We start from the raw sequence: 27,055 nt of genomic DNA on the forward strand, positions 1-27,055 counted from the left end.
TCCGGATTCAATATGGGCAGTGTACAGTTGTACATAAATCTCACATTTGCTTGACTACCAGGGGAACGATGGGATCGAGGAAATAACAATTCTACAAACTTGTAAATGCCACAGAACAGAAGGGACATTATTGGCATTCAGTTCCACCGCATCGCCACTTCTTCTGCGCATCTGTGAAGGAGTTTCTGGATCCTGATAAATAGTGACTGCGGAAACCACCTCACTCACTTCATACGAACGAATATCACATATACATTGCCTTCCTTGCGACTCCGATCCCTAGCTCCTCAGGCCTGATCTCATCGCCGTACCCTCGTCCTCCAACTCTGAATCACCTGAAGACTGGCCACGAGGTGGTGGACTGCCCAAATGCTGGAGGCAACCACCACTGTTCCTCAATCATGACCTCGTCAACTTCCGGACTAGAACGCCAACTCAGACAGGCTCTCTGTGACCATCCACGTCAACATGCGTACCGCTATACCGACAAGGCTAGGTGTAGCCTGTTGGAGGGCCTCTTCCGATCTCTGACGAACGATCGACCCGACTACTTCCAAGACCTTTTCCCCAATGGCTTCCCAGAGTCTTGCAAGTTACAAGATGCGCAAGGAGTACAAGAGAATGCTGAATACTCTGCTGCTGCAAAAGGGCATCCTTGTGGACACATTTTCAAGGCTGGAGAGGCTAGCTATCATTGCAGTACATGTACCGATGACACCACTGCGGTGCTCTGCTCCCGCTGCTTCTTCTCCAGCGATCATGAGGGACACCAGTACACCATCGGTCTGAGTGCGGGCAACAGTGGGTGCTGCGATTGTGGCGATGATGAAGCGTGGAAGCGGCCGGTGAAATGTGCCATCCACACCGCAAGCGACGAGTGTACCACGACAGCCGAACATAGTTCCCCGTTACCGGTCGATTTGCAAGAGTCTATCCGTACCACAATTGGGACTGTGCTGGACTATTTTTGCGATGTTATCTCGTGCTCGCCAGAAAATCTCCGGTTGCCCAAGACCGTGGAATCAGTGACGCAGGACGAAATCAGAAGCCGGCTCACCGCTGAACATTACGTTACAGGAGACGAGATCGAAACCAATCCGGAATTCTGCTTGATCATATGGAACGACGAGAAACACACAATCCGTGAGGTGCAGTCGCAAGTTGCCCGAGCCTGCCGTGCTCGCGAATCATTTGGTCTAACCAAGGCTGAGGAAGCAAACGATGTCGGCAGAAGCGTGGTCAGACATTCCCGCGATTTGAAGGAGTTGACAAAGATGGCCAAGATCATCGAAGAGATCAAAGTCACTGTTACCATCAGATCTTCTAGAGATACGTTCCGGGAACAAATGTGCGGCACCATTATCGAGTGGCTCGCCGACATCGCTGGATGCAGTATCGGGGGAGATAGTCATATTCTACGACGCATAATCTGTGAGGAGATGCTGCAGATCTGGCGTGTTGGCAGCGAGGCTTGGAATGCCAAAGTGGGTAGAGATGATTTGGACGACCACGGCCAGGAGGACGATCGATACTTCCGCCGGAGAGCTAGGTTAAGGTACTTCGACCCTATTCAGTGGGCATTACAAAGGGCAATGGCACCCGAAACCTTGGAGGATGATGTCATCAGCGACGATGACAATGATGCCGAAGATGCCGGTGATTTCGAAGACGACGACGACGATGATGATGACGATCTTGAGGTGGAACGAGAGATGAACGACATCATTCTCAGAGCCACAGCAATCGAGGAGGCGGACGATGACCTCCATGACCATTCAGCTGATCCAGATGTGACGGATGATGCAGAAGAAATGGACACTGATGGTGATGGTGATGGCGATGGTGACGGCGAAGGAGATGGAGGCTCAGAGAATGACGGGGACGACCATTTCCTAGATGTCCCGGAGAGAATGGACACTGATGCCACGCCGCCTCCCCCTCCGCCGGCTCCTACGACAGATACGGCAGAAGCGAGCACTACTGCCAGAGGTAGGAGAGAAGACTCTCCGATCGGTCCAGATAGAAATGCGAACTACCTCAATATTCCCAGGACGCCGGCGGCCTCAGCTCGTACCGAACGGTCAGACTCAAGTCTTCCCAATTATTGGAAGTTCTTGCCACCAGGTCCGCAAGCACACGAGCATAATATCCCTGTCTATGAGGATCTGAGCAAGAATATACGAGTTGACTCAATGATCTTATTCGATCTTCGACTGTGGAAGGTGGCAAGGACCAACATCCGGGACTTGTTCATCAGCACACTGGTCAATATCCCTCAATTCAAACGTATTCTCGGTTTGCGCTTCTCAGGCTTGTACACGACGCTTGCCCAGCTATATCTGGTAGCAGACAGAGAGCCAGACCACTCCATCATCAATCTGTCCCTGCAGCTGCTGACCACGCCCTCCATTACAGAGGAAGTCATCGAGCGAGGGAACTTTCTGACGAATCTCATGGCTATTCTGTACACTTTCCTCACGACTCGTCAAGTCGGCTTTCCAAAGGACCTTGATCCTGGAGCCACTCTTGGTTTTGATGCTGGGTCGGTCGCCAACCGTCGATTGTACCACTTCTTTTCCGATCTGAGATATTTCCTAGCCTCACCATTTGTGCAGGCCAAGGCTCGCAGTGAACCCCAGTACCTTTTCCAATTTCTGGATCTGGCCAAGCTCTCTCAGGGTATCTGTCCTAACGTTAGGGCCGTCGGCGAACATGTCGAATATGAAACGGATGCTTGGATAAGTGCCTCTTTGTTAACTAGGGATATCAACAAATTGTGCCGTCAGTTTGCCGAAGCCTATTATCTGTCCAAGGACAGCAGCCTCTCTACAGTCCGTGCTACTTGTGAGGCAATCTCATACGCGGCTGGCATGGCCATCATCAACTCTGTTGGACTTGAGCGGCGTCGATTCGATCAAGCCGAGATCAAAGATCTGGTTCGATTTCACGAAGTTGGGCCTTTCGGGGACTCAACAGGCACCACTTACAAAGTGGTCGAGTTCGCGGTGGAGAATGGTGCGCTGAGTTTCCATCATCCTCTACACTATACTTTATCTTGGCTGCTGGAAGGCGGAAAAGAGACGAGACAATCGATAGAAGCTCTTCGAGAGGCCGCGCACGCATTCCTTCGGCATCTCCATGAGCTAAATCTGCCTCCTCGTGAGAGCATAATCAAGTCAACAGTCGCGACGGTCGACGACGCTCTCCTGGCCATGTTTGACTTCCCACTGCGGGTTTGCGCATGGCTGGCGCAGATGAAAGCGAATCTGTGGGTGCGTAATGGCATGAGTCTGCGGCATCAGATGCTGCAATACAAAGGTGTGGCTCATCGTGATGTTGGCTACCACCGCGATCTGTTCCTCTTGCAGACGGCTCTTGTGGCGTGCGACCCGAGTCGAGTTCTCGCTTCGATGATCGACCGATTCGGTCTGACCAGGTGGTTGCCAGATGGCTTTCGCTCTCTGGACATCTGCGATGACAGTCAGATGTTGGACCTCGCGGAGGAATTCCTGTATCTGCTGATCAATCTGCTCTCCGACCGTGACGCACTAGTGGCAGATCGGGATAACCCTGAATCACAGTTATCGGCAGTGCGAAAAGACATCGCGCATACACTGTGCTTCAAGCCTCTGTCATACTCAGATCTATGTGCTCGCCTGACGGAGCGAACGCAGGACCATGAACAGTTGCAGGAGGTACTCGAGCAGATGACAAAATATCGCCCTCCAGAAGGCCTGCATGACTCTGGCTTGTTTGAGCTGAAGGAAGAATACCTACAAGAGTTGGACCCCTACAATTCTCATTTTACCAAGAATCAAAGAGACGAAGCCGAGAACATATACAAACAATGGGTGGCTAAAAAGATGAACAAGTCGCCCGAGGATATTGTTCTTGAACCCAAGCTGCATCCGATCCGCTGCGAAGCCTATAGCAACCTCTGTGAAGTGGTGCACACACCTATCTTCTCCGAAGTACTGTTCAATGCCCTTTCATACGTGGCGCACGGTTACAAGTCGAAGTCGGGCGTGTCCGTGACGCGTGTGGAGGCATTCCTGCACATCGTTCTACAGCTCATTCTGATTGCCACACTAGAAGACCACTCAGGTGAGGACGGGTCTGATGTGCCTTCATTTGTACAGAACACCTTCATCCGACATTCGCATTCACCTCACGCTTCAAACTGGACGATTGTTACTCTTCTTCACACGATATACCAAGTCGATGAATTCAGCGCTTGCAGAAGCAAGATAAAGCATATTCTGAGATTATTCCTTGAAAAGCGGCCACAGCAGTTCGTCAGCGTCGTTGAGCACCTTGATTTCCCTACTGACAGGTTCAACACCGCATCTCCTGCCAATTCGGAGGCGGAGATGGAAGCCAAGAAGAAGCAGGCAATGGAGCGGAAAGCACGAGTCATGGCTCAGTTCCAGCAACAGCAACAAAACTTCATGGACAAACAGGGAGTGATTGATTGGGGAGACGAGGACTTGGACTCTCCTGAGGAAGAGCTGCCCAAGAGCACAGAGACCCGGCACTGGAAGTATCCTTCAGGATTATGTATCCAGTGCCGAGAAGATACGTCGGACTCACGTCTGTACGGTACGTTTGCCATGGTCAGCGATGCCCACATTTTACGAGAGACGCCTGTCACAGATGAGGACTTTGTGGGCGAGCTCTTTGCAGTACCCGAGCATTTGGATCGCTCCGCCGAGTCGATCCGTCCGTTTGGAGTATCCGGCTCCAATCATGCACAGGTGAAGCGACTGACGGCTGAGGGCCAAGAAGTCACGGTTGATTATCAGGGTCTAGGAAAGGGTTGGCCAAAAGACTGCACGATGAAAGGGCCGGTTTCGACAAGCTGTGGCCATATCATGCACTTCACCTGCTTCGAGAACTATTACCAGTCGGTCACTCGACGCCATGGACAGCAAGTTGCCAGGAACCACCCGGAACGGATTGTTCTTAAGGAGTTTGTCTGTCCCCTATGCAAGGCTCTGGCGAACACTTTTTTGCCAATCGTTTGGAAGCATTCCAAGCAGTCATATCCTGGATCCTTGCACGTTTCTCAACAATTTGATTTCTTCCTGGACAACGATCTTTCTGCCATCACCGGTTCCGCGGCCTCGGCGGAGGGGGACAAATTCGATGCCATGGCTTCACAAGTGTATAGCGAGACGTTGTCCACCTTCTCTAATCCTTCTCTTACGCCAGCCATTGCTCGGTGGCAGGAAGGAGACCTCACCATCAGCCCGACAAGCCAAGCATGGGCGGAGCGACCTGAGCTAGCAGCGTTTGCTGAATTGGCCAGCATCTATGGGCGGTTGCGAGAGTCTCTGTCGATCGTGTCGTGGGTGAATCAATCATCCCAGCCTGCTCGTCGCGAAAATCCTGTTAATCATGTCGAGCTTCTGGTTAACACTCTCGCCAACACGGTGGCTGCCGTGGAAATTGGACATCGTGGCCGTGAGGCTGAATTTGGGACGTCCGTTTTGACGAGCGTACCTCAGCAGACCCTCAGTCACCTGCAGACTCTTTCATCAACGTTGCGAGCGTATATTGCAACTGGAGCATTGACTGTGCGAGGTTCGGCAGAGTTTCAATACAAAGAACTCTCTCAACGGATTGAACGGCAACTCGCCGGTACTTCGGTTCGCTACACAGCTCAGAACAACAATGCTGACCCACCAAGTTCGCTTTTACGGACCGACTCGTTCCAACTTCTCGTCCAGGCCACAATGCTGTTGTGCCCCATTCGCAAGCTGGAACTCCGGCACGTGCTGCAGTTAACGTTGACAGCCGAGCTCTTGCGAGTTGTGTTGACGTTCGTGCTTGGGCACAAGGCCTTTTTCAAGTCGACCGAGAACCTGTCCAAAAATCAGATTCGTCATGCGGTTCCTCTGAATGCGGATCCTGAAGAATTGCGCAGTGTTAAGACTGTTATCGGCTGGATTAGTCAATGTATCCAGCAAGCTGGCGTAGAGGCTAGTCCGTTATTTGATCAGCTCCAAGAAACCATGGCACGCATGTCAGTGACAGAAGCGGGAGCGTTATTCAGGCTCTGCAAAGTGTACGCTCTCGCATTTCTGCGAAAGACTGCCATCCTCGCCCATGTCGCGCATGGCATCGACTTCCCCACCACGGTCGGCTCGGAAGCCAGCCTGCCGGAACTCGACCGTCTGTTGCATCTCTTCCAACTGCCCAAGATCAGTGACATTTTGTTGGCATTTGATGAGTATTCGACTTCTCGCGCCTTGAAGAATCAAGCCGGTGCCTGGATCTCAGATAGCATCAGGCAAGAAGCAAGCAGGGTTGATGCCAACAGCGTCCGTCAAACCCCATTGGGCATCCGATTGCTTCATCCGGCCCCACTAGAGCTGATCGGGCTCCCGAGGTACTTTGACGTTCTCATGGAAGAATCTCACCGCCGCAAGTGTCCCACTACTGGCAAGGAAGTGTCGGAGCCGGCACTGTGTCTGTTTTGCGGGGAAATCTTCTGCTCTCAAACCGTGTGCTGCCTCACGCCTGACAAGCGCGGCGGTTGCAATGCCCATGTGGACAAGTGTTCGAGCCCGATCGGCATGTTTCTGTTCATCCGCAAGTGTCACGTGGCCCTCCTGCATGTTGTGAAAGATCCCAGAAAGCTGGGCGACAGCGAGGGTACAGGTAGCCGGGGTGCTCAGATGTTGTCGCTGGGTCCTCTTACCCTAAGTCATGGCTCGTTCTTCCCGGCGCCGTACTTGACTAAGCATGGAGAAACCGACTCGGGTCTCCGGTCGAAGCATCAGTTGATCCTCAATCAGAAACGATATGATAAGCTTTTGAGGGATACTTGGTTGATGACCAACGGGAGCGTCTGGAGTACTATTGCTAGGAAGCTGGAAAGTGAGGTCAATGCTGGCGGATGGGAGACATTGTGATTACTAGTACTAGGACTTTATGTGTCACCGTTTCAGATGGAGCGGCTGGTCAGAACTAAGTCCTGGTCGGGAGGTGGGTGGTTGACCTAAGGTACCTGGGAGGTCAGCAATGTATGGACTGTACATGTACCTGGCTGCAAGGATCATGGTAGTGATTAACAAACTTGCATGAGATACTACTGTCAAGTAGTATGGCACTGCATGATCGATAAAGTCAAGCAATCATAGGCTCGGTAATTGGCATGATATTGATGAGCTACCTATGTAGTCCAACAAAATCACAAATCAAATAGAACAAACACACTAGCGCTGGACAGATGAATGTTCGTACACTGGCAGTACTGTATCTTCATATCAGTCTACTGCTGAATACCTGGAGATTTCTGATACATTCTGGCTTGGCTCAGCCCAGCTCAACATGCGCTGTTAACCCCTGCGAGTGTTTGCCATCCCTTGCCGATGATGTGAAGTGAAATGAAATGCGCACATTGATCTTCTCACATTACAAGCGAACCTAATCCCAGTACTAGGCACCTAGGTGCTAGGTACTTTCATTCGGTCGTTTCCGGATACTCTCGCACATGGCACCCCCTTGACACTGGCACCGCCCTCTTCATCCCGAATCCAGGGTCCAGCCTTGCTCATCAACTCATCTCCCAAACACTTTCTTCCACATGGGCGTCTGGGGAATGCCACTGCCCGATGTGTCCAACTCAAACGATGACGACGGGATACTAACCGCCGGCGGCTTTGGCTTTGGCTTCTGTTTTTCCGCACCTTCGCCACTGTTGGCATTGTCGTCATTGCCAACCTTCTTCTTCGCATTTTGTTTTCCAGGTTCTGCTACTTCCCTCTCACTCCCACTTTCATGCTCGCTCTCCACATTCAAGTCTCTGACAATCGGGGCTGGGGTACCTTTCTCCAAGTCATCGTCGCCCGGTCGAGTATGTCGGGCGCCTGCGGGTCGCCCGGAGAGAGGATATCTTGCAAAGCCCTGTCCCTGTCCTCGTCTTTGAGACGGGAAATGCATCCTCTTAGGCGTGATCGGTGTAGTGACGGACTTGACGGCGCTGCCGACCCTGCGGGCCGATCGACGTAAGCCTTCTTTGACTTTCCAGTGTCTCTTTTTGGCCAGGAAATAAAGGACTGTAAGGGTGACTGTGGGTGCAAAAACCGGCCCAGGGAGGGCCGCAAGTGGTTAGCAATCAAGTATGTCAATGGTTTGACATCTTCCAGAGGAAATACAATCCGAATCCATATCCACGTCCATGTCCACTGCGAACACTCTCCAGTACAGACGTAGACGAAAACAGAAATATAAGAGAAATCAAAACTTACTGCCCAAAACCACCACAATACTAACAACCACCGCAATGGCGACCGTCGCGCCGCGACTGAGATTCACCGCGCCTGTATCTGGGCCCGCGGCCCCGGCGTTCGTCGAGCTCTGTGAGTCTGAGCCAGAACCCGATCCAATGTCCCCGGGTCCGACGCCGCTCGCTGCGCCGCCGTCATCCGTGCCGGTGCCAGTGCTGTTGCTGGATTGGGCCGACGCCAATGGCGTATAAAGGTCCAGAATCAAAAACAGGGCAAATAGGTTGAGAGATGTCACTGGCAGGGCCGATATTGATGATGAGCGAGACATCGCCACGGTGCGTCTTCAGCATACACCCACGCACAGAGAGAGAGAAGGTATGCCTGTTCAGGTAGAAAGGCAGTGTAATCAAAGCAACGGAAACAAACCTTTTGGACTCGCATTGACCACTGGCACTGTGGCAGGGAGGGGCAGCACCTTAGATATGTTTCTTCCTCAACTCACGGTCAACTTCGAGTGGACCATCTGGATGGCCTGGAGGAAGGACTTTGGCGGAGGACGGGCGCTTCTGGAGCTCTAGCCACTGCCCTGCCAAGCGGCGCAAGATGTGCCTTCTCACCCATCAGGCCGGGAAAGAAAGAGGACGGATGTGATAGTTCCTTTGTTTCTTCAAGTTTATCGAGGCAAATCATAGGACGTGAAACGAGTCAAGACTGTGCGTGAAACGTGAAACGCTTGGTGACGCCCGCTGTAGCCGCCGGGTTTGGTCCAATCGCCTTGCTCGAACGGAACCTCATCAACCTCATCAACAATTACTGCATGGAATAACAACGTCGACACTTTAGCCCTCTCCGCCTCTGCAAGGGATCGCTGTCAGTAAGATGCATATATCGTGTGTGGTGAGATTGTTTGCTTGCATTGGCCTGCAGTGATCGACCGACACCTACCTGTAGGTGACCGATATGGCCCATTTCTGATGAGTAAGCCATGATGCACTATTTCGAACAGACATGGACGGTGCTCCAGGACCTACAGTGCCAGTGCCTAATGATCTCGAGCTTGTGTGTCTTTCTGTTACCGCTCTACACGCTTTTACCTCGCCTGTCCGTTATAAGTTGTGCCTTTCTTTGCTTTCTGCTTGTGAATGACTGCGGTTATTACACCTTCTTTTCTATTCCTCGCTATATGTGTTCTATCTTCGCGAGTGGCGGTAAAGGGCACTCTTGCCGCCCCACCAACTGCAGCGGAGCAACAACTCGATGTTGAGAATTATGCTCCTTAATCTTCGAGAGGAAGGATTCGTTGGAGATGCCCGTCGTTAGGTTGGGAAAATGGCGTTGTGGCAGCTCATGATGCTACCCGCGGCTAAAGAGGTCGGCGGCTGTCGGTTGGGGCAGAGGTTTGCCGTGTGGGAGATGTGAGCACCGTGGAGCTGAGCCATGGGATGTCGATGTATTGGATGCGCGACGAGGTAGTTAACTATCTTCTTGTTCTTGCATCCCATTCAAGTGAAGGCAACGCAGCTGCATGATTTGGTCGTGAGATCCAGGTGCCAGCGTCTGTTAAGCTGTTGAAGTTGGAGGATCATTGCTTGAGGAGACAGATAGAGAGGCAGGCACTGTCTGCGCCACTGACCTGCGTCTTGCTGCACATCTCTCTGCCTCAGGGTTTCTTCCAGTCCATCCAGTCTCGCTGCCTCCAAGCCAACTGTCTATTCTGCCCTCTCACTTCTTCGCAGGCCAACTCGGAGTTTTTGCTGGGTTCTGGCTGGATTCCGTCAGAGCCACAACCCCTCGTCAAAGCGTTGAGATTTTACCCTTGTTTCTGTATTCTGTGCCGCTTTGTCCCCTTTCCCCTCTGTGTCTATCTATCCTTCAAACCTCAGTACCATGTCCGATCGCCCCTTGACCCGAACCCAAGTTCATCCTCAAGAAGATGTGCCGCAAGGCCATCCGAAGGGGCCGGCTGTTCAACCTAAGGATGACTTCAACTGTGAAATCGTCCCTGATGATGACATTGAAGTTTATGATCATGCACTGAACGGGCCCCAAAGTCCTTCAGCCACTTCGGTTTCGATATCAGTTGACGAGACCCCCATCTCTAAGAGCCTGGCCCAAGCCCGGGCTAAATCCTACACATCGAACCAACTTCCAACGGCTGCGTCAAAATGTTTTCAGAGACCAAAGATCTCAGCGCACAAGGCAGAGCTAACTGGGTTTTCGTTCATGCCTGCAAACTTCAAACCGATCGCCATCAAGCCCTCACGGGAAGAGAAACCTGCAATTCTACCGTTGCCACAACAATGTGAAGCCACCGAATTCCAATATGCGGCTCCGAGATCAGTTTCGTCTGCTAGGTATCCAACCCAGAACACATATGATGTTTTTCTTCAGCTAACGTGTTATTCCAAATAGAACCGAGCGGCCTTTTGCTGTGCACGCCAATGAGCCTGGCGAGACCTCTAAGGCTTGTGGCAATGGCGAAGATCAAGAGCGGCATCCTTCAAGAATCCATCCAGGGGCTGATCTTACCGAACGTATCCCCACAAAAATGACCCACCTCCCAGAGGCCTCTGATCAGGGACATCAAGAAGCAGAGGTAGAGTCTCATCGACTCGCAGATCAATGCTCATTGGAGGATGCGGTGCCGCAATCAGTGTCAAAAATGGAGATTGACGGAGACGAATCGGAGACCGAGCATATGGAGAGCGATTCTAAGCAAGTCAAGGCTGCTCCATGTCAGCAAGAAACTGCAGCCGCGGACAGTCCTGGTCAGAATGTCGTCGACGAGACAACAGAAGGCTCCAATATTGACACTCGGACTCCGTCAACGCCGTACACCCTTCGGCAACGGCAAGGCCAAGCCGGAAAATCATCCATACATGCATCAAGGGTGCACAAGACGCCAGCACGGCACCCCGGACGGCACCAAGCACGCCAACTGCAGCTTCCAGTTAGACCGCGGCACACCAACGTCAGCCGTTCGCAACCGTCTGAAGAGGACCTGTTGTACATTCTCATGGCACGTGCCCGAGAATCATCCCGAGCCATGAATAGGCTAGCTTTCCTTGAAGAACAAAACCAACAACTTGCACGCGAGCAGGAGATCAAGGATCAAGCACTCGAGCAAGCGATGGCCGCGCAGAGCGAGAGTGCACAACAGCAGGACACTCTCGCCCGGGCACTAGAAAAATTCAAGGAGAAATATTACAAGCTGAAAAAGTGGGCTCTTGAGGCCAACAAGGATTGTGAGGTCCTCCAGACCAAAGCACTGCAGTTCAAGGAATTGCTAGGTAATGTGATCAAGGACAGGGATGAAATTCTTGCGCAGCTGCGAGATGCCCGGTCTACGTCCGAAGCAGTCAGCAGCCGGATAGAACACATATGGTCTGACGTCCAGGATGTTACTGCTGTAACGCAGACAAACTTTTCCACGATCGAACGGATGGATGGTATCCTTGTGGCCCAAGAAGAGCATCTACGCAGTGAAAAGCAAAGGTGCCGCAAGCTGGAGACACATATAGTGTTTCTGGAGCATGAAAGAAACAAACGTGACGCTCGACTGCAGATTCAAGCCAAGTCCCTGGAAGAAACAGTACAAGGTTTCTCAGACCGGGTTGGCGCTCTGGCAAACAGGAAAGCCAACGACGACATGGAGAAATCCTGGCTTATGGAATGCCAGACGATGTTCCAAGGACTACTTGACAGAAGTATGTGCACCAACTCCGCTATGGATGGTCTCAAAGACACTTTAAACTCTATGAAGGATCTTTTCAATGCTCACACGACCACAAACTCCGAATCCTTGCAATCGGCGGTGGAAGCTCTCAAACACCAGCTGCAGCAAGACATATCAAAGCAAGCCGCTAAGCTCTCATTGGAAGTTCAATCCGGCAACAAAGAAGTTGTCCAAGCACGAGCAGAGATTGCTCGGTTGCAACAGAAGTCAGAACAGGTCGATGGCATCCTCGAGCATCTGCGGCATGATAAAACGGCTGCAGAAGACCGAGAGCATTTCTTGCAAAACACCACTTCAAGATTGATGGAACATTTGGGCGGAACCAGAGAAGCCATGCAGAAGCAGTCTGTCGAATTGCGTGGCGAGCTAAGTGCGCTTGTTACAAAGTGGGAGTCCGCCTGTTCTCAGTTGGCGGAAGGCAAGCGGCACATAGCTGAGATGGAGAAAGAGCTTGAGCGTGCGAAGCTGGAGCTGGCTGAGAGTGGCAAGAGTCGAAAACTGCTCGAGGAAGAACTCGACAAGCTCCGCGACGAAATGGCTGACGCTCAACAACGTGCGGAACACGGTCATAAAGACGAGGTATGTTTGAGACAAACTGAATGAATTCTCCTGACAAGGCTAGGTGAAATTGCTCGAGCTTCAGTTGGAAACTTTCAAAGAAGAATTGGACTACCAGCGTCGCAAAAGGGAAACTGCGGAAGAAGACGTCCAAGCAATGAGGCTATTGCAGTCTGACATGCAGCAGAGCCTTGAGAAAGCCGAAGCCGAAAAAAGCACTGCTCTCAAGGAAGGTCTCAGCTTGCAGAAGAAGGTGGAAGGACTAGAAGCAAGCCTAACACTGGCTCGTGTGAGTGAGGGTCTGCTGGAAGAAGCAAAGACTCGTCTGGAAGCGAAAACCACCGAAGTGGCCGAGCTGAAACATGTTGTCAAGGACCACGAGAACCTGAAGAGAGACCTTTTGAATCGTCAACGTGAGCTCAATGCTAAAGACTCGGAATTGAAGGCCTGTCAGGACCAACTTTGTGAGTTGCAAAACAAATCCGGACGGCTGGAAGAACAGATCAGGGAGCAGCAGAAGCTCCTGAAGGAGAAGGACCAGCTACAAGTCGAACTAACAGCAAGCCGGCTAGAGCTGGTTGGCATGGCGAACCTGAAGCAAGAACTTGAACACCACGTCGCGAGTATTGCCAGATTACAGTCGGCTCTTGCTATCGCGGAGAAGGACGCCGCTGAAGCGAGCCACCTCAAGGCACACAACTCCTCGCTGAATGACCAGATTGACACCCTTACATTAGATCTCAAGGCCGCCCAAGAACAAAACGAGCAAATCACTACTCTTAAGGCGACCGCTGAGCGGATGGAAGACGAGATCGCAGCTCTCAAGGCGACATCGGAGCAAAAAGAAGATGAGATCATAGCTCTCAAGGCGACAGCTGAGCAGAAGGAAGCCGAGATTGACACTCTCAAGGCAACGTCTGAGCAAAAGGAAGACGAGATCACAACGCTCAAAGGAACAGCTGAGCAGAGGGAAGCCGAGATCAACAATCTGAAAGAGAGGCTCGAGTTGTTCGATACACAAGCGGATGCACTCCAGAGCGCCAAGGAAGAACTGCAGCGCAAGGAGGAGAATATTGCAACCATTCAGCAGCAAGTATTGACACTCGAGGGTGCTCTGTCCAAAGCCATGCTACACAAGGAAACGAATCCCCCGGAAAGTACGAGAAGAGTTGCGGATCGCTCAGGTAGCCGGGTCGGGCTGTCTAACAATGGCCCCGTTGTGGCACATGGCCTCGTCATGGCATCATCTCCCGGTGTTGGAGAGGACACAGCCTGTGCGTTTCCACAACAATTGACTGGGCCCTCGGTCATACCTGAGACTCAGTCCGCAACTCTTCAGGAAAATGAACAGTACCAAGTTGAGTCTGCGACACAAAGGCCCCAGCAACACGATGATGCCACCTCCGAACTGAGCGAGTATACCAGTAATGCCTCAGACCATGAACCTGGAGTTAATAACATTATCCGCAAGAAAAATACCAATATGCGTGCTGGAAGGCAAAAGCAGAAAAACACCCAACCTGGGAACAGTCAAACCAAAGGTCATTGTCAACTTACCGGACGCACTCCGTCCAGCTCTTATGGCTCACAGAATGACCAAATGTTGCTGGACCAAATGGCCCAAGAGGAGGATTCGCTTGAGGAGATCTCACGTCTTTTGTCCGAAGCTGGTGACGATGAAGATAGTCTATCTTGGGATAGGAGTGCGTCAAAATCGGGCCGAAGCCCGAGGCCAGTGACAAGAAGTTCTCAGACACGTCGACCTGCCATGACACCTACTCCGGACACAAGTCCAGGAACAAATACACCAAGGGAGTCCACGCCTGCCGTCATGAGAGAACGCTACCCGCCGAATTCGGCGGCGAAAAGAAAAGTGGACAATGACGACAAAGATACCCAGCAAGAGCGAACGCGCCGACTGAAGCGCAGACCTGCGAACCTCGAAATCAGACCGCCGCGCAGTTCGGCTCCGAAACCCCCATCAGGAGAACAAAATGGCTCGGGAGTTACTCTGAACTACAGAAAGAGCAGTAGCGTGGTGGGAACCAATGCTCCAGCTCCAGGGAAAGGTCAACGGTCGTCCAAACCAGCCAGGAGAGGGTCTCGACAGGACAAATATAACAATCGGTTTGCTGCATAACTGGGGAGAAGCAAAGATTGAGAAGCGTCATGAAGTGCAATTTGGTAGTCATTGAGTATCTGATACGGATCAAAAGGAGAATGAGTTGCATGCGATTTTGGGGAACAAAAGGCTCAACGTCGGGTTCTTGATGGGTTTGCTGGTTGAGCAGGTACACGGAGTGGCCATAGACATACTAGCTAACGGCAGATTTGAGTTTCCGCTATGCAATTAAGATGGTCATTTGTGAAATCAAACTGTGGTCGTTTGTCTCCTTTCGTTTCAAAGTATGACTGCGAGTAATTTGCTTTGCCTGGCGATGCGAGGATAGAATACAAGGTCAGGGCTGAAACCAGAAGAAAGTCCAAGTTCGTAACTTCAAGTTTTCGTTAGGCCGGTAGGTTATAGGAGGTACAGCAACATCAGTGACAGTCACGAGAATCATCATGTTGACTGATACAGTCACATCATGCAGGCCCTGGCCGCCTCGTGCGTTTCGTCTGAGCTCAATAATCATATACCTAGGTAATGAGACACATCCGTCCGGCAAATGACCCAAAGCCCACGCTTCACATGACGAAGACGCCGGAGAATAATCAAACACAAACACACCTGCGTTCTGATCTGGTCGGAACGATCCACAAGCGAGTGCCGATACATCGATTCTTCCATCCCGGGGTTAGGCCAGTAAGTGTAGCGGACGAGGGGGCACCTTCTCTTGTCTGACAACCGATTTTGTCTTTTGTAACCTCACACAGTGCATGGAGTGGTGATGCGATTGATGCGCATAACATAAACAAACATTGACCAAGTGATGTGTTCGTTTCTTCTTTCCGCCGAAGTGATGCCAATGCCTGGTCCGATGGCCCAACCACTGCATTGTTCACTCGTCGAATTTTGAACACTCTGCCTCTCTTCCAATCACTCCCTCGCTCGAGTCAATTGTGCCGATTTCATCCTCTTCCAGGGTTTCCCTGAGCAAACCCCCGTTTCAACTTTCCCCTTTCCTCTTCACCGTTTCGTTTTTCTACATCCAATCCCGGTGGTCATTTTGACCGTCCAGTTGTGTCAGGTATTTCCCCGCCTGTTTAAAACTCAAGAAGTGGAATAAATCCAGTTAATGCAGTATAATAATGTTGGTTGATGGAATTCATTTCCCCCTCTTCTGCTCCAGAAACAAGACCTGCCTCTTGACCACAGGGTCGTATTTCAACATACTCAGCGGTCGGGAGGCGCGAGGCCGCACCAGCGTTCGGTAGTAGCCTGTCATGGCCATGCTGATGAGGCGGACGGCGATGGTTCGTGATTTCGCTACAAAAAAACAAAGTCAGCATATTGATCAAGGCGTATGACTGGGTTTAATTTGATTTGCTCGCGTCTTTGTTGGAGGGAGGAAGAGTTGAGGTTCGTCCATACCTTTTTTAGCCATTGTGCCCAAAAAATAAAAGGGTAGAAAGGTCGGAGAGGAGACCGATGTAGAAAGCAGACTCGCCCGGCAGTTCGATTCCGCGATCGCAGTGAGTGGTATCAGTGAGGTCGAGGATGAAAGTTTAATTGTTTGCTTGTCCGTGGAGAAGAGATGTGCTCCGGGATGAATCAATGGGGGTTATATAACGACGCGGAAGAGGAGACAGGTGGATGTCCTCCTTGGTACGGTAGATAGGCGGACGGCAGATGGATGTCGAAGTAGTTGTTTCAATTGAGGTGAAGTGTTTCCCGTCTGGTTCCACGATCAACTAGGTTGGCCGCGTGGTGACAGGCTACCGGACACAGCAGGGGGCCTGTGCCGTCCGATTGAGAGTTCCGAGTTGGAATGGTGCCGAAAGTCGAAAGCGGAAGCTCGAGGTCAAGTTTGCGGACCGGTACAGTACAAAGTCCAAGTTCAATGCTCCGCGATGCCGGGAGGACCTACAGTAGACTTGGCGCCAAGGCCGCGACTTCAGTGCAAGGCTGCAAGACGAGGCTACGAGGCTACGAGGCTCTGCACCAAATGAGCCTGACGGCTTGACTTCCCTTTTCCGGCGCGCCTCGCCCATCCACATGCCTCGTCCTTCTTATTAGTACTCAATTTTATGGCATGTGACTAGGTAGGTGTAGAGTGCGTCAATAAGTCGCATCCAGATGACTTTAACCGGGATAAAATGCCACAACCAGAGCCTGGCTTGCGGTATGGTGATGATAACTTGATTGCCAGCAGCGACAGAGACAATGGGTGGAAGGAACCAAGAAACGACAGACACAATGGCAACAGTGCAGATACTAGGTATTGATGGGGGCTAGACGCTTCCCCCTTTCTCGGACTGACCCTGATGGCCATAAAGCGCGTTAAAGAATCATACAACATATCAGCGACTAGAACATTCGCCGCCCTCAGGCTCTGCTTGGCCTAGAAACCTTGACTTTCTTGCCATTAGACCTTCCTGCACGGCGGTGTTCATCCCATCCATAGAGTCTGCCTTTCGCCCGTGAATCAGCGCTGCGGGTCCCGGCCGACGCTTCATCCTTGTGGTTCTTTTGTTTTTTTTTTGTCTAACCTTCTAGATGCACCTCCCTAGCAAGTTGAATGCCACTCGAGAAAACTCCCCGCGGAAAGTCCGGTCCGTGCAATGCAATCCTGTGCCCGCTGAAAGAAAGACGCCCTCCATCCCGTGCAGACGAAAAGAAACTCTCGACATGCAGAAATCACTGGAGCAATGGATCCTGAAAAATGTGGTCAGTACGCGACAAAACGTGAAGAGATAAATAACAAAGCTTACTCTGAAATGTTTCTGGAAATTGTTCTGTTTCTCCAGTTTGGCCTGATAGCGGTTCTGTTGACGTTGTGCTTTTGTTCGACTTCGGATTTCCTGAGACCGCACATCTCTCCGTTGCTGATTAGATGCACCTAGCATACCAGCCTCGCCGCGTCTCATAAGGCTGTTCCGAGGCGGAGTGGCAGGGGGCATCTGGATGTCATTATCATCGATGTCCTCCATCTCTGCATCCGAACTTCCTTCTTCAATTAGTCTCTGGGCTCGCTCCATTCTTTCTGCCGCGGTAGGGTACGAATGCAGGTTTTGTCGGTAATATTTCCGCAAGTTTCGGTGACCCGCCACGCGACCACTGGGAAGATACATTTCGTGTTCGTCGTAGAAGACTGCATTGTTATGGTGATGTGCATGAGAATGAAACCCATCGGCTGTTCGATGCGGTCTCGGATCAGTGTTGGAATGGTGACGATGCATGGGTAGACGTTGATATGATGATGTGCGGTCATCATTGGGGACCGAGGCAAGATCATTGGTGTCGAGCGATGAAAAGGACGAATCTGTCTCCCATCCATCATCTGCTTCGGCCTCTCCCCAACCGTTCAATTTGACACCGCCGTTTTGTTTCGACTTGGCCTCAGTTTCTGACTCGTCCCCACCGTCGTCTGAATATGTGCTGGAGAAGTCGTAGAATTGCCCGACCTCAATCATTTCTTCTTCCGTCTCAAAGGCAATTTTGCAGTGTCCCTTGTCCCGCATGTGAGTCTGCACGCCCTCGGCGTTCCCGCGCAGTTTGTGGCAGTACAGACATTCAAAGTTCTCGTGAATCTTGGCTTGCATATATCGCAGAAGTCCCTCGGGGTCGACCAGATAGTTCTGCTCAGGGATAAAGAGGCCGTGAATCTTGGTCATATGCGCGACGCTGAGTTTGACATTGGGTGAGTCGTAGTTGCAGAAGAGACATCTGGACAAAGGAATGGCGGACACCACAGGCTTTTCCGGGGACATGGGATGATCCTCCTTCGGCTCGACGTCTGGCGGGGGTGCCGAAGGTCTGCGTAGTATTGAAGCAGGAGGTTCTTGTATCGACGTCTCTTTCATTCCGGCAACCACCTTTTCAAACTCGGCTTCGGCTTCCGGATCCCGTGGTTCTGAGGGGCTCACTGCTGACTGAGAGACCGAGTCTGCTCTCGAACTCTTGTTGCCCGCCAACTCTTTTGCTCGATGTGCTTTGCTGGCTAGATGGTTCTGGTATGCATTCTCGCTGTAGTACGTCTTCTGGCAAGTCGGGCACGATTTGGCAAACGAGGCTTGAGCAGCGGCGGCTTTGTTCGTGGCTTGTGCGGCAAGGACTTTCTCATTGTAGTCTTCCGAGGACACCGCAGGCAGTTCGGCTAGTCTTCTCTTAAGATTGTATCGGTGCCAGTCACTTCGCATATGAGTCCGCTGGGCATCGCTGTTGCGAAAGGCGACGGCGCAGGAATTGCAGGTGTACGGGTGAGTCTGCGCGATGTCGACAGGTGCGGGTGCGGCGGTCGCCATGATGGCTGTCGATATCGGGGCAGAAAGATATCTAGGTTGAGCAGAGGAGATAGGAAGAGAGGAGGAACGAGGAGGAAGAGAACCACTGGCAACTGTGTGAGAGTTGGTGGCTACAGTGGCCGATGTTTGAAATAGTATTGACGATGAAGTGAATAATGTTGGAGGGTCGCGGATGTGGCGCTTTTCACGGGGCACAGCGAAAAGATGAGACGGCGACACAGACGAAACAGTGACAAAGTGACGTGAATCGCTGTCGACTTTTTCCATGCTCCACCAACCCCGAAAATAGTATGGGTCCGAGTTTATGCTGGAGATCTTCAGGGTCTCGTATCGAACTCATAAGGGTAAATAGGTACTAGTAGTGCTTGTTACAATCACCGTGTCCATCATACAATACTCTCCTTTTAACAAAGCACCCTACTTGATTACGAAAACTGCATGATCACCGCCTCTACTCTTGTTATAGGAACGCCTCGGATAGCCACATAATAAAAAAAGAATTAGTCTTCCAAATCTCCTCTTTGATAGGATCGATTGCTTGGTTCAGAAGTTGTAATTCGAGCCTGATCAAGAGTCTCGTTCTATGGGGTATCACAGTCATTAATCATCACACAGCCTTGTCCCGACGCCCCCAGCCGCGAGTCTATGTATTATTAAGGCCACCCTGAATCCTTCAAACACCACCATTATTAACCCTATTTTTGAATCATTGCCGTATGCTGACAAATGCGATATCATGGCTCCTGAGCTTCATCAGGCCAAAAGCAACCAAATGGCCAGCCCAAGCAGCACTTTGATGCTCCAGGAACAACGCTCTCCGGCTGCGGCGCTGACTGCAAGTGGTGTTTGTGTTGCAGTAGTGGATGAAGATACGGTTTCTGATGTAGTGGTAGAGGTTTTCAGCGTTGTATCCGGTCTGGAGGTCGACGGAGATCTTGTGTTCGTGCGAAATGCTCCGCTTGCCATGGTTGAATGCGAGGCGTCTGATGTTGCTAAAGAGGTGCTGGGGGATGGGGAGAGAGTGGAGGCTTCCATGCCGGAAATTGTCGCCGAACTAGCCAGTGCAGGAGTTGCCGTAATGGCACTCGTGCTGACATCGGGCGCTCCCGGAGTGGTGGAAACTGGTTGGGTTGTGGTCGGTAAAATCGGTGTTGTGCTGGGTAGAGACACCCTTGTAGCTCCGAGATCAGTGCTTGAGCTGGCCGTGTTTGTAACAGTCACATCCAGTGAAAGTGATTCCGTGTTGCTTGCAGCGGTAGCAGTTGGAGCAGTCGCCGGGTTTGGAGACTCAGGATGCCCTTGTGTTGAGCTGGTAGACAACTCGGAGGCTATGCCCACAGAACCATCACCGGTGACACTGGTTGATGTTGGTTCTGAGAGCTGCGTGTTCGTCGATATATCAGAAGAACCTAAACCTAACGTGCTGGTGATGAGAAAGCCTTGACTATCGTAACTCTTGGGTATCGTTGATGCTGCAGGGTTGACTATCACAACAGTTGGAAAGCCACGATCATCGTACGAGGTGGTCACTTCAGAGTAAAGCGACCCCGAGACCAAAGACGACACTTGCGCAGATGGCGACGGAGGGGATGGAGTCTGTAGCCGCGTTAGTCCTGAGAAACAATAACTGAGCTGGACTAAGGGAGTACTGACTTGTCAGCCCAGCGATCGAGGCGCTTACCACAGTCACGGCCGTCGCGGTTGCCGTTCCCGACCATGGCCAGCCAGTCCGGGTTGCGGAGACGGAATTCGTGTTATCTCCATTACCAAAGGCCAATGGAGCGCTGTTCGAGACATGCGAAGTGACCGCGGGCGCATCGGCCGTCGAGACGGGTGTTCCGTTGCCTTTGGAGTTGATCTGACCTCCAGTGGACACGATGGACTGCCATGTGCCACTTGTGCCCGAGTACGAATACTGGGACCCTGTCGAGTAGTCCGTGACATGAACCGACTTGACATACATAGTGAAGGGACCAGCAGAATAGTCTGTCACGCCGCCAGCCCATTGTATTGTCCCTTCCGGGTTGGACGGGTCTCCTCCAGCCCAGGCACCCAATTTGACGTACATTGGCGTCTGGGGATACTGCCCGGATTCGGCTTGTTCCTGGGTCATGGCTCGCACAGTGGTCCCGTCGATAGACCAAACAATCTGGTCAGCAGTCCAGTCGATACTGTATGTGTGAAAGGTGTCATGATTGTTGTCCGCGCCGTGGAAAGCTCCGCGGTTGTACCCGGTAGTTGTGATTCCTTTCCCGAAGTAATTGCTCTGCGCTTGAGTATTGTCACCACCTAACCATTCCCAGTCAATCTCGTCCAGGCAGTCTGATTGAAGGATGGCAGCGCTGACAATGCCGGTTCCGGGCGCAGCTTTTACCACGAAGTCGACGTGACCAAACATTATGTACCACTTTGAAGAGATGGAGGGAGCGTCGCCCGATTTCGAGATCGTGAATGCCGCGCCATTCGAGTCGTAGGTTGGATTTCCCGAGGACGTGAATTCGTTCGAGGCACCAGATGTGAAATCAATATCAACACTCTTTCCCAGAGCGGGGTCTGGCGAACATCCACCTGTCGGAGGTTAGTGGACGATCAATTCATATGCTGGAAGGTAAAGCTTACTCTGGGTCAGAGGATTGCATGACGAGTAGGTCTGTGCTGTGGTCGGTGCGAGCAGTGTGGACAAGATCAGTGCTTGAACTAATGGGCTTGCGATTCTGGAATACATGATATGCAGCATAGGATGTGGTCCCAACTCCGGAAAATGCAGATTGAGACAGCAACAACAGATGGGGTATTAATTGCAGCAAAACGATAACACGCAAACAAGAAAGCAAGCGGGATATTTACGGAATCGAACTGAGAGACGTGGTAGAGAATTTGAGGGTGACGGCGTTGAATGTAGTGATCCGGAAGATGGTATGGAGGAGGCTGGTAAACAGCGCAACGTCACGGCACGGAAACCAAGCCATCAATCGCATGGTGAAGAATTTAGTGAGCAGGGAGTGATTCAGGTGATGAGACAAAGATCCATTGGTGATGGAGCCCGGGAGGCCATTCTATTCACATTGATCCTGGCTTCTAGAATTAATACTGGATAGAATGCTGGGAGGCTGGATGATGATGGAGAGTCCAACGCATCACCAAAGAGAGGCCAAGTCGGTGAATAGCTGGAGGGAGTCCGTCATTGGCTGTAGGAACTCTGTGGTTGGTGGCTGGAACGGCGCTAAGCCACAGGCAGCTAACCTATCTGGGCGATCCGGTGCCAGGGATTCGGGCCGGTGACTTGGCAGTAGCCACGGCACTGATTGGCCACTGACTGTGGCTAAAGTACAAGTGGCTCAGCTAGTGCCATGCCACTGGCCCAAGTTCTGGGTCACTCATCCCTTCAAGTTCCTTATCAGCAACGCACTCCCATGAGTTCAATAACCGCTCTTCTCGGTATCACAGTGCCGTATGTCATTGTAGGACCCCAAGTTATTTGGATTGCTTGTAACGGTATAGGTCTGTTTCCATTCATTTTCACTGACTGCTCAGAGCACACGGTGAGTGCCGAGCGGTATCCAAGCGGGTCTTTCTCAGACTGTGCTGTCCTTTTCGAGGAGCATACCTCAGCTCAGAGTCTTCATACCACCCTCGAATTGAGATACGTCATATTCGTTGGGGTACTTTTCAATCAGCTCTTTCAACTGCTGCATCTGAGCCCGCGCTTCTGGGGTGATTTCTTCATAGACATCTTCAAAGAGAGCTCTCAGAGGTGGCTTTTTGACCTTTTCCGCGGCAGCAAACTCTCGGAGCACCTCTTTCCGGATAGACGTCCTGGCCTCTTTCTCTTTATCTTCGTCCCAGATTCCTTTCTTTTCCATCCACTTTCGTAGACGAGTAATAGGGTTGTCCCGTCGCTTCCACTCTTCCACCTCGCGTTTCGCTCGGTACGCAAAGCTGTCATCGCTGGTGCTGTGGTGACTAACACGGTAACTCATGGCTTCCACAAGGATAGGCTTGCAATCACCCTCCAAGGCCCGTCGCTTAGCCTCGAGCATAACTTCCCGCACGGCGAAAATGTCATTTCCATCCACTCGGACCGTATCAATTCCGTAACCCAGACCTCGACTAGCAATACCGTCACCCTTGTACTGTTCGATGCTTGCCGTGGAGATAGCAAACCCGTTGTTGCGGCATACAAACACAATCGGACATGATTTTGTGGCGGCAATGTTCAAGGCGGCATGAAAATCACCTTCGCTGGCAGCGCCTTCTCCAAAATAACAGGCCACGATCCGGGGCGGAATATTCGGATTCATCAGCCGCTGCATCTTCAAGGCGTATGCCGCTCCCGAAGCTTGAGGGATCTGGGTGGCCAGAGGGCTGGAAATGGTGTGCACCTTGAGTTTTCCGCTGCCGTAATGGACTGGCATGTTACGGCCCTTGCCATTGTCGTCCTTGTTGGCGAAAAGTTGGCTCATCATCTCCTTCAGAGTAAATCCTCGTTGTATCAGTACTCCCTGTTCCCGGTATTGTAAAAAGCACACGTCGTCTAGCGATAATGCAGAGGCAGACCCGACCGCAATTCCTTCCTCGCCTGCAGAGACCATGTAGAAGCTGGTCCTTCCCTGCCGCTGGGCGTCGAACATGATTAAATCCATAATGCTGACCGTCAGCATGTTGCGGTACCACTGGATAATGTCTTCATCCGAAATCCGGGATTGAGGATCTCGTGATGGATCTACAACATTCCCATCGGCATCCATTATTCGATAAGTCGGCATAGCCGCCTCTTCGGTTGGATTCCGGAATTTCATAGTAGACGTGAATTTGCTCTTTAACGCGCCGGGAAAGTGGACGCTGCGGGATAGCGGATCAGTATGAGGTCGTTCATTCTTAAAAGCCTGGATAATACATACGAGTCTGACCCGGCCTTTTGCGCCGGTCCTGATGCCCACGTATCACTCGCCCATCGTATTCCTGTTCTCCGTAACAACACTCCGGATCTGTTTCTCGACGAGGCCGCCAAGGGCCGTAGGACTGTCCGACACTTCATTGCGCCCGTTCCAGCAGAACAGCAATTCTAACAGAGAAGCCAACAACAACGACAGAGGTGTATTACCAGAGAGGAGTGATGAAGGAAGAAAGGGAATGAGAAAGACGTCTCTCTGAAGGGGGAGCGGTTATCCTCGGTTACGGTAGTCAACCAAGTGGCCTTGGAATCCCGGGGCTGATCCCATTAGTACATGACTAGTCCTGAATAGTACTAACCCGCTGGTTAGTGCGATGCTACTATTGGCTATTACAGGATCTCCAGGCTAACCAACTTTGGGCGGGAAGATCGCGGAGTGAATGCTGCGAAAAGTCCACCGAGCGCAACATTCAATGCCATGCACGACGAGGGTCTATCCGACTTTGTGTACCACAGTCATGTTTCACCCTACATTTCGGAGCCAGCTCGCTCTGCGGGCATTCAATGTTGGCACCAAATCTGCACTCAGAGCCTTCGGAACAAGTCCGTCGAGGCTGCAGCGACTGCCTGGTGAAAATGAGCGGACCGTCGACTTCGGCTTCCAGACCGTCCCAGAGGCACAAAAGGCGGCCAAAGGTACAGTCCACGGGTCTCTTTCTCTCTCTGACTGCAAGGCTGACGGACAGCAGTTGGCGAGGTCTTCTCCTCTGTCGCCTCATCCTATGACACAATGAACGACCTCATGTCCCTCGGGATCCATCGTCTCTGGAAAGACTATTTCGTCCGCAGTCTCAACCCCGGGAGCAGAAATGGAGAAAACCCATGGAACATCCTCGACGTGGCCGGAGGAACTGGGGACATTGCCTTCCGCATACTCGACCACGCCACGAACGTCAACCTCGACCTCAAGTCCAAGGTCACGATCGCCGACATCAACCCAGACATGCTTGCCGAAGGCCGTAAAAGAGCGCTGGAAACACCCTACGGACACTCAGGAAGATTATCTTTCATGCAAGCAAACGCAGAATCGATGCCTCAAATCGAATCCAATTCCTTGGACCTTTATACCGTGGTGTTCGGCATCCGGAACTTTACAAACAAAGACGCTGCACTCCGCGAGGCGTTCCGGATCCTCAAGCCCGGCGGCGTGTTTGCTTGTATGGAGTTCAGTCATGTTGACAATGCACTATTCAACGCAGTATATAAGAGGTGGAGCTTTTCAGCCATCCCAATGATAGGTCAACTGGTCGCCGGCGACCGCGACAGCTATCAGTATCTTGTGGAGAGTATTGAAAAATTTCCTACCCAGGAGGAGTTCAAGGCCATGATCAAGGATGCGGGTTTTGAGACCCCTGGGCAGGGATATGAGAATCTCACTGGCGGCATTGCCAGCATTCACCGAGGCGTCAAGCCGTTGCAGTCCTGATGAAATCCGATGACATCCTAAGCTTGTCTGACATCTCTGGATATATGCACCGGTGGAACCAGTCATTTCATGCTTCTATTCGACCAGCATGGAGGCCGCCGGTAATGGCAATGTCGGCGCCGGTAGTGTATGCAGCGGCATCACTCAGCAAGTATATGGCTGCCCCAGTCAAATCGTTGCGATTCCCGATCCTCTTCAAGGGAGGCGCAGTGTGCATCAACCGGACCAAATGAGGATGTTGTTCTCGCAGCGACTTGGTCATTTCAGATTCAATATAACCAGGCGAAATGGTGTTACACCGAATTCCTTGCGGGGCCAATTCGACGCTGAGCGCCGTGCTCAACATCTTGACTGCGCCTTTGGAGGCGTGGTATCCAGAGAGGCGGTGCCCGGGGATAGCGCAGTGCGCGCAGACAGATGCAATGAGGACAAGGCTTCCACCGGTGCCTTGTTTCTCCATCTGCTTTGTGGCCAGTTGGGCTGCAAAAAATGTACCAGTAACCTGTACAACATCAACCGAGTGCTATTGCAGAGAATAGTCTAGTTTTCCGCTCACATTGACATCTTGGACTCTGGAAACCTCCTTCCACGTTTGCTCCACAAATGGTTTGTCCAGTGCAATGCCGGCCGCCGTCACGCTTGATGTGCCGGTCAGCAAGGCAGAGAAAGACAGAGATAGTATCACGAGGTTCGTCCTACCAGCCGTCCAGAGAGCCAAACTCGGCAATAGATTGTTCAAAGCCCTGCGTCAAGGAATGTTCATTGGTCACGTCGGCGTGGAAATACCTCGCTTTGACCCCGAGGTCGCCTTCCAGGGTTCCGAAATCCTTGACCGGTGTGTCGAGGATGTCGAGCACAGCCACGTTCCCTCCCATTTCTGCAATGGCTCGAGTGATAGCATACCCGATGCCTCTTCCCCCTCCTGTGATGATGTAGTTGCGGTCTTTCAGGTCAAACATGGGTCGGACGCTGCGCAGATCCCCATCGTGGAGTTGGCTTCCAGCGCGTCTGAGACTGCTGCTCGATATCGTGGCTGTCGGTGTCCAGCAGCGTGTCCTACGGATGGTTCGCGGAAAGGGCAGTTTCGTCCGTAATTTGAACATGTTGCCGTCCTCCTCTAGCCGAGAGCGCGTTTCTGCCGTAGGAATATCATGCACCTGTTCGAGAGTGCAAGAATGCCGCGATTGCAAAAAGGTATGCCAGGTACATGCCGGATCGTTCTCACGACTCGGAGTCGGGGCGCAATGCGGCGGCTGTGATCTATGCCGCCGGGGCTGGTACCCAGGTACCTCTCTACAGTCTTTACTACCCAACGGTACCGACTCTAACAAACCCCGCAGCCTGAACTGGTCCATGTGCTGCCAATTGGCATGTAAGAAGCCGTGCTTCACGGCGCAGGCCTCATCCTTCTCCAACTCCCGATGAGATGATACTAGTAGAGGGCGAATGGTACTACGTGAGGTGGGGAGTGCGCAAGTTGTGCAGACGTTGTCTGTCCAGGCCCAGGGTCCTTCGACTAAGAATTACGGGTAACGCATCGAAGCCGAACCCCAGACTAATTGTGCAGTGTTGCTGCTGTAAATAACAGCTTGGAGTCTGCCTCGGGGTTGCATGAGCGCTGTAGTCAGTGGCAGGACGGCACGCCCGGGGCGCTTTTCCAACTCCACGTCGCAATCATGGCGCTGACCTTTCGCTAGATGCTGTCTTACTAGTAGGTACCTACAAGTACAACTGTAGGA

At 51.9% G+C, this 27,055-nt stretch overlaps 10 protein-coding genes across 10 annotated transcripts; 4 read left to right on the forward strand and 6 right to left on the reverse strand.

Moving 5' to 3' along the window:
- Positions 1–401: 401 nt before the first annotated feature.
- Positions 402–6,917, forward strand: HMPREF1120_07921 (E3 ubiquitin-protein ligase UBR1; the record flags this gene model as incomplete). Its single annotated transcript, XM_009162158.1, has 1 exon — positions 402–6,917. The coding sequence occupies one exon, from the start codon at positions 402–404 to the stop codon at positions 6,915–6,917; it is 6,516 nt and encodes a 2,171-aa protein (XP_009160406.1).
- Positions 6,918–7,144: 227 nt separating this feature from the next.
- Positions 7,145–9,143, reverse strand: HMPREF1120_07922 (uncharacterized protein). The gene is made up of 2 exons (XM_009162159.1): positions 8,256–9,143; positions 7,145–8,075 (listed from the first exon to the last, which is right to left on the reverse strand). The coding sequence occupies exons 1-2, from the start codon at positions 8,560–8,562 to the stop codon at positions 7,567–7,569; spliced, it is 816 nt and encodes a 271-aa protein (XP_009160407.1). The 5' UTR covers positions 8,563–9,143; the 3' UTR covers positions 7,145–7,566.
- A 108-nt stretch (positions 9,144–9,251) lies between these two features.
- On the forward strand, positions 9,252–14,910 carry HMPREF1120_07923 (uncharacterized protein). Its single transcript, XM_009162160.1, has 3 exons — positions 9,252–10,588; positions 10,647–12,549; positions 12,593–14,910. The coding sequence occupies exons 1-3, from the start codon at positions 10,122–10,124 to the stop codon at positions 14,666–14,668; spliced, it is 4,446 nt and encodes a 1,481-aa protein (XP_009160408.1). The 5' UTR covers positions 9,252–10,121; the 3' UTR covers positions 14,669–14,910.
- An 887-nt stretch (positions 14,911–15,797) lies between these two features.
- HMPREF1120_07924 (50S ribosomal protein L33) lies at positions 15,798–16,076 on the reverse strand (the record flags this gene model as incomplete). The annotated part of the gene is made up of 2 exons (XM_009162161.1): positions 15,798–15,958; positions 16,064–16,076. The coding sequence occupies 2 exons, from the start codon at positions 16,074–16,076 to the stop codon at positions 15,798–15,800; spliced, it is 174 nt and encodes a 57-aa protein (XP_009160409.1).
- A 702-nt stretch (positions 16,077–16,778) lies between these two features.
- On the reverse strand, positions 16,779–19,263 carry HMPREF1120_07925 (uncharacterized protein). Its single transcript, XM_009162162.1, has 2 exons — positions 17,404–19,263; positions 16,779–17,347 (listed from the first exon to the last, which is right to left on the reverse strand). The coding sequence occupies exons 1-2, from the start codon at positions 19,201–19,203 to the stop codon at positions 17,330–17,332; spliced, it is 1,818 nt and encodes a 605-aa protein (XP_009160410.1). The 5' UTR covers positions 19,204–19,263; the 3' UTR covers positions 16,779–17,329.
- Positions 19,264–19,672: 409 nt separating this feature from the next.
- Positions 19,673–21,170, forward strand: HMPREF1120_07926 (uncharacterized protein; the record flags this gene model as incomplete). The annotated part of the gene is made up of 2 exons (XM_009162163.1): positions 19,673–20,542; positions 20,597–21,170. One exon carries the CDS (start codon positions 19,673–19,675, stop codon positions 20,378–20,380), a length of 708 nt encoding a protein of 235 aa, XP_009160411.1. The 3' UTR covers positions 20,381–20,542; positions 20,597–21,170.
- Positions 20,468–21,661, reverse strand: HMPREF1120_07927 (extracellular cell wall glucanase Crf1/allergen Asp F9; the record flags this gene model as incomplete). The annotated part of the gene is made up of 3 exons (XM_009162164.1): positions 20,468–20,532; positions 20,590–21,504; positions 21,556–21,661. The coding sequence occupies 3 exons, from the start codon at positions 21,659–21,661 to the stop codon at positions 20,468–20,470; spliced, it is 1,086 nt and encodes a 361-aa protein (XP_009160412.1).
- An 883-nt stretch (positions 21,662–22,544) lies between these two features.
- On the reverse strand, positions 22,545–23,974 carry HMPREF1120_07928 (2-oxoisovalerate dehydrogenase E1 component, alpha subunit; the record flags this gene model as incomplete). The annotated part of the gene is made up of 2 exons (XM_009162165.1): positions 22,545–23,778; positions 23,838–23,974. 2 exons carry the CDS (start codon positions 23,972–23,974, stop codon positions 22,545–22,547), a joined length of 1,371 nt encoding a protein of 456 aa, XP_009160413.1.
- A 302-nt stretch (positions 23,975–24,276) lies between these two features.
- Positions 24,277–26,530, forward strand: HMPREF1120_07929 (ubiquinone biosynthesis methyltransferase). The gene is made up of 2 exons (XM_009162166.1): positions 24,277–24,526; positions 24,580–26,530. Exons 1-2 carry the CDS (start codon positions 24,304–24,306, stop codon positions 25,314–25,316), a joined length of 960 nt encoding a protein of 319 aa, XP_009160414.1. The 5' UTR covers positions 24,277–24,303; the 3' UTR covers positions 25,317–26,530.
- On the reverse strand, positions 25,384–26,419 carry HMPREF1120_07930 (short chain dehydrogenase; the record flags this gene model as incomplete). Its single annotated transcript, XM_009162167.1, has 3 exons — positions 25,384–25,818; positions 25,873–25,954; positions 26,016–26,419. The coding sequence occupies 3 exons, from the start codon at positions 26,417–26,419 to the stop codon at positions 25,384–25,386; spliced, it is 921 nt and encodes a 306-aa protein (XP_009160415.1).
- Positions 26,531–27,055: the final 525 nt, after the last annotated feature.

This window comes from Exophiala dermatitidis (assembly GCF_000230625.1).
Source record: "Exophiala dermatitidis NIH/UT8656 unplaced genomic scaffold supercont1.7, whole genome shotgun sequence".
Taxonomy (NCBI): Eukaryota; Fungi; Ascomycota; class Eurotiomycetes; order Chaetothyriales; family Herpotrichiellaceae; genus Exophiala; species Exophiala dermatitidis.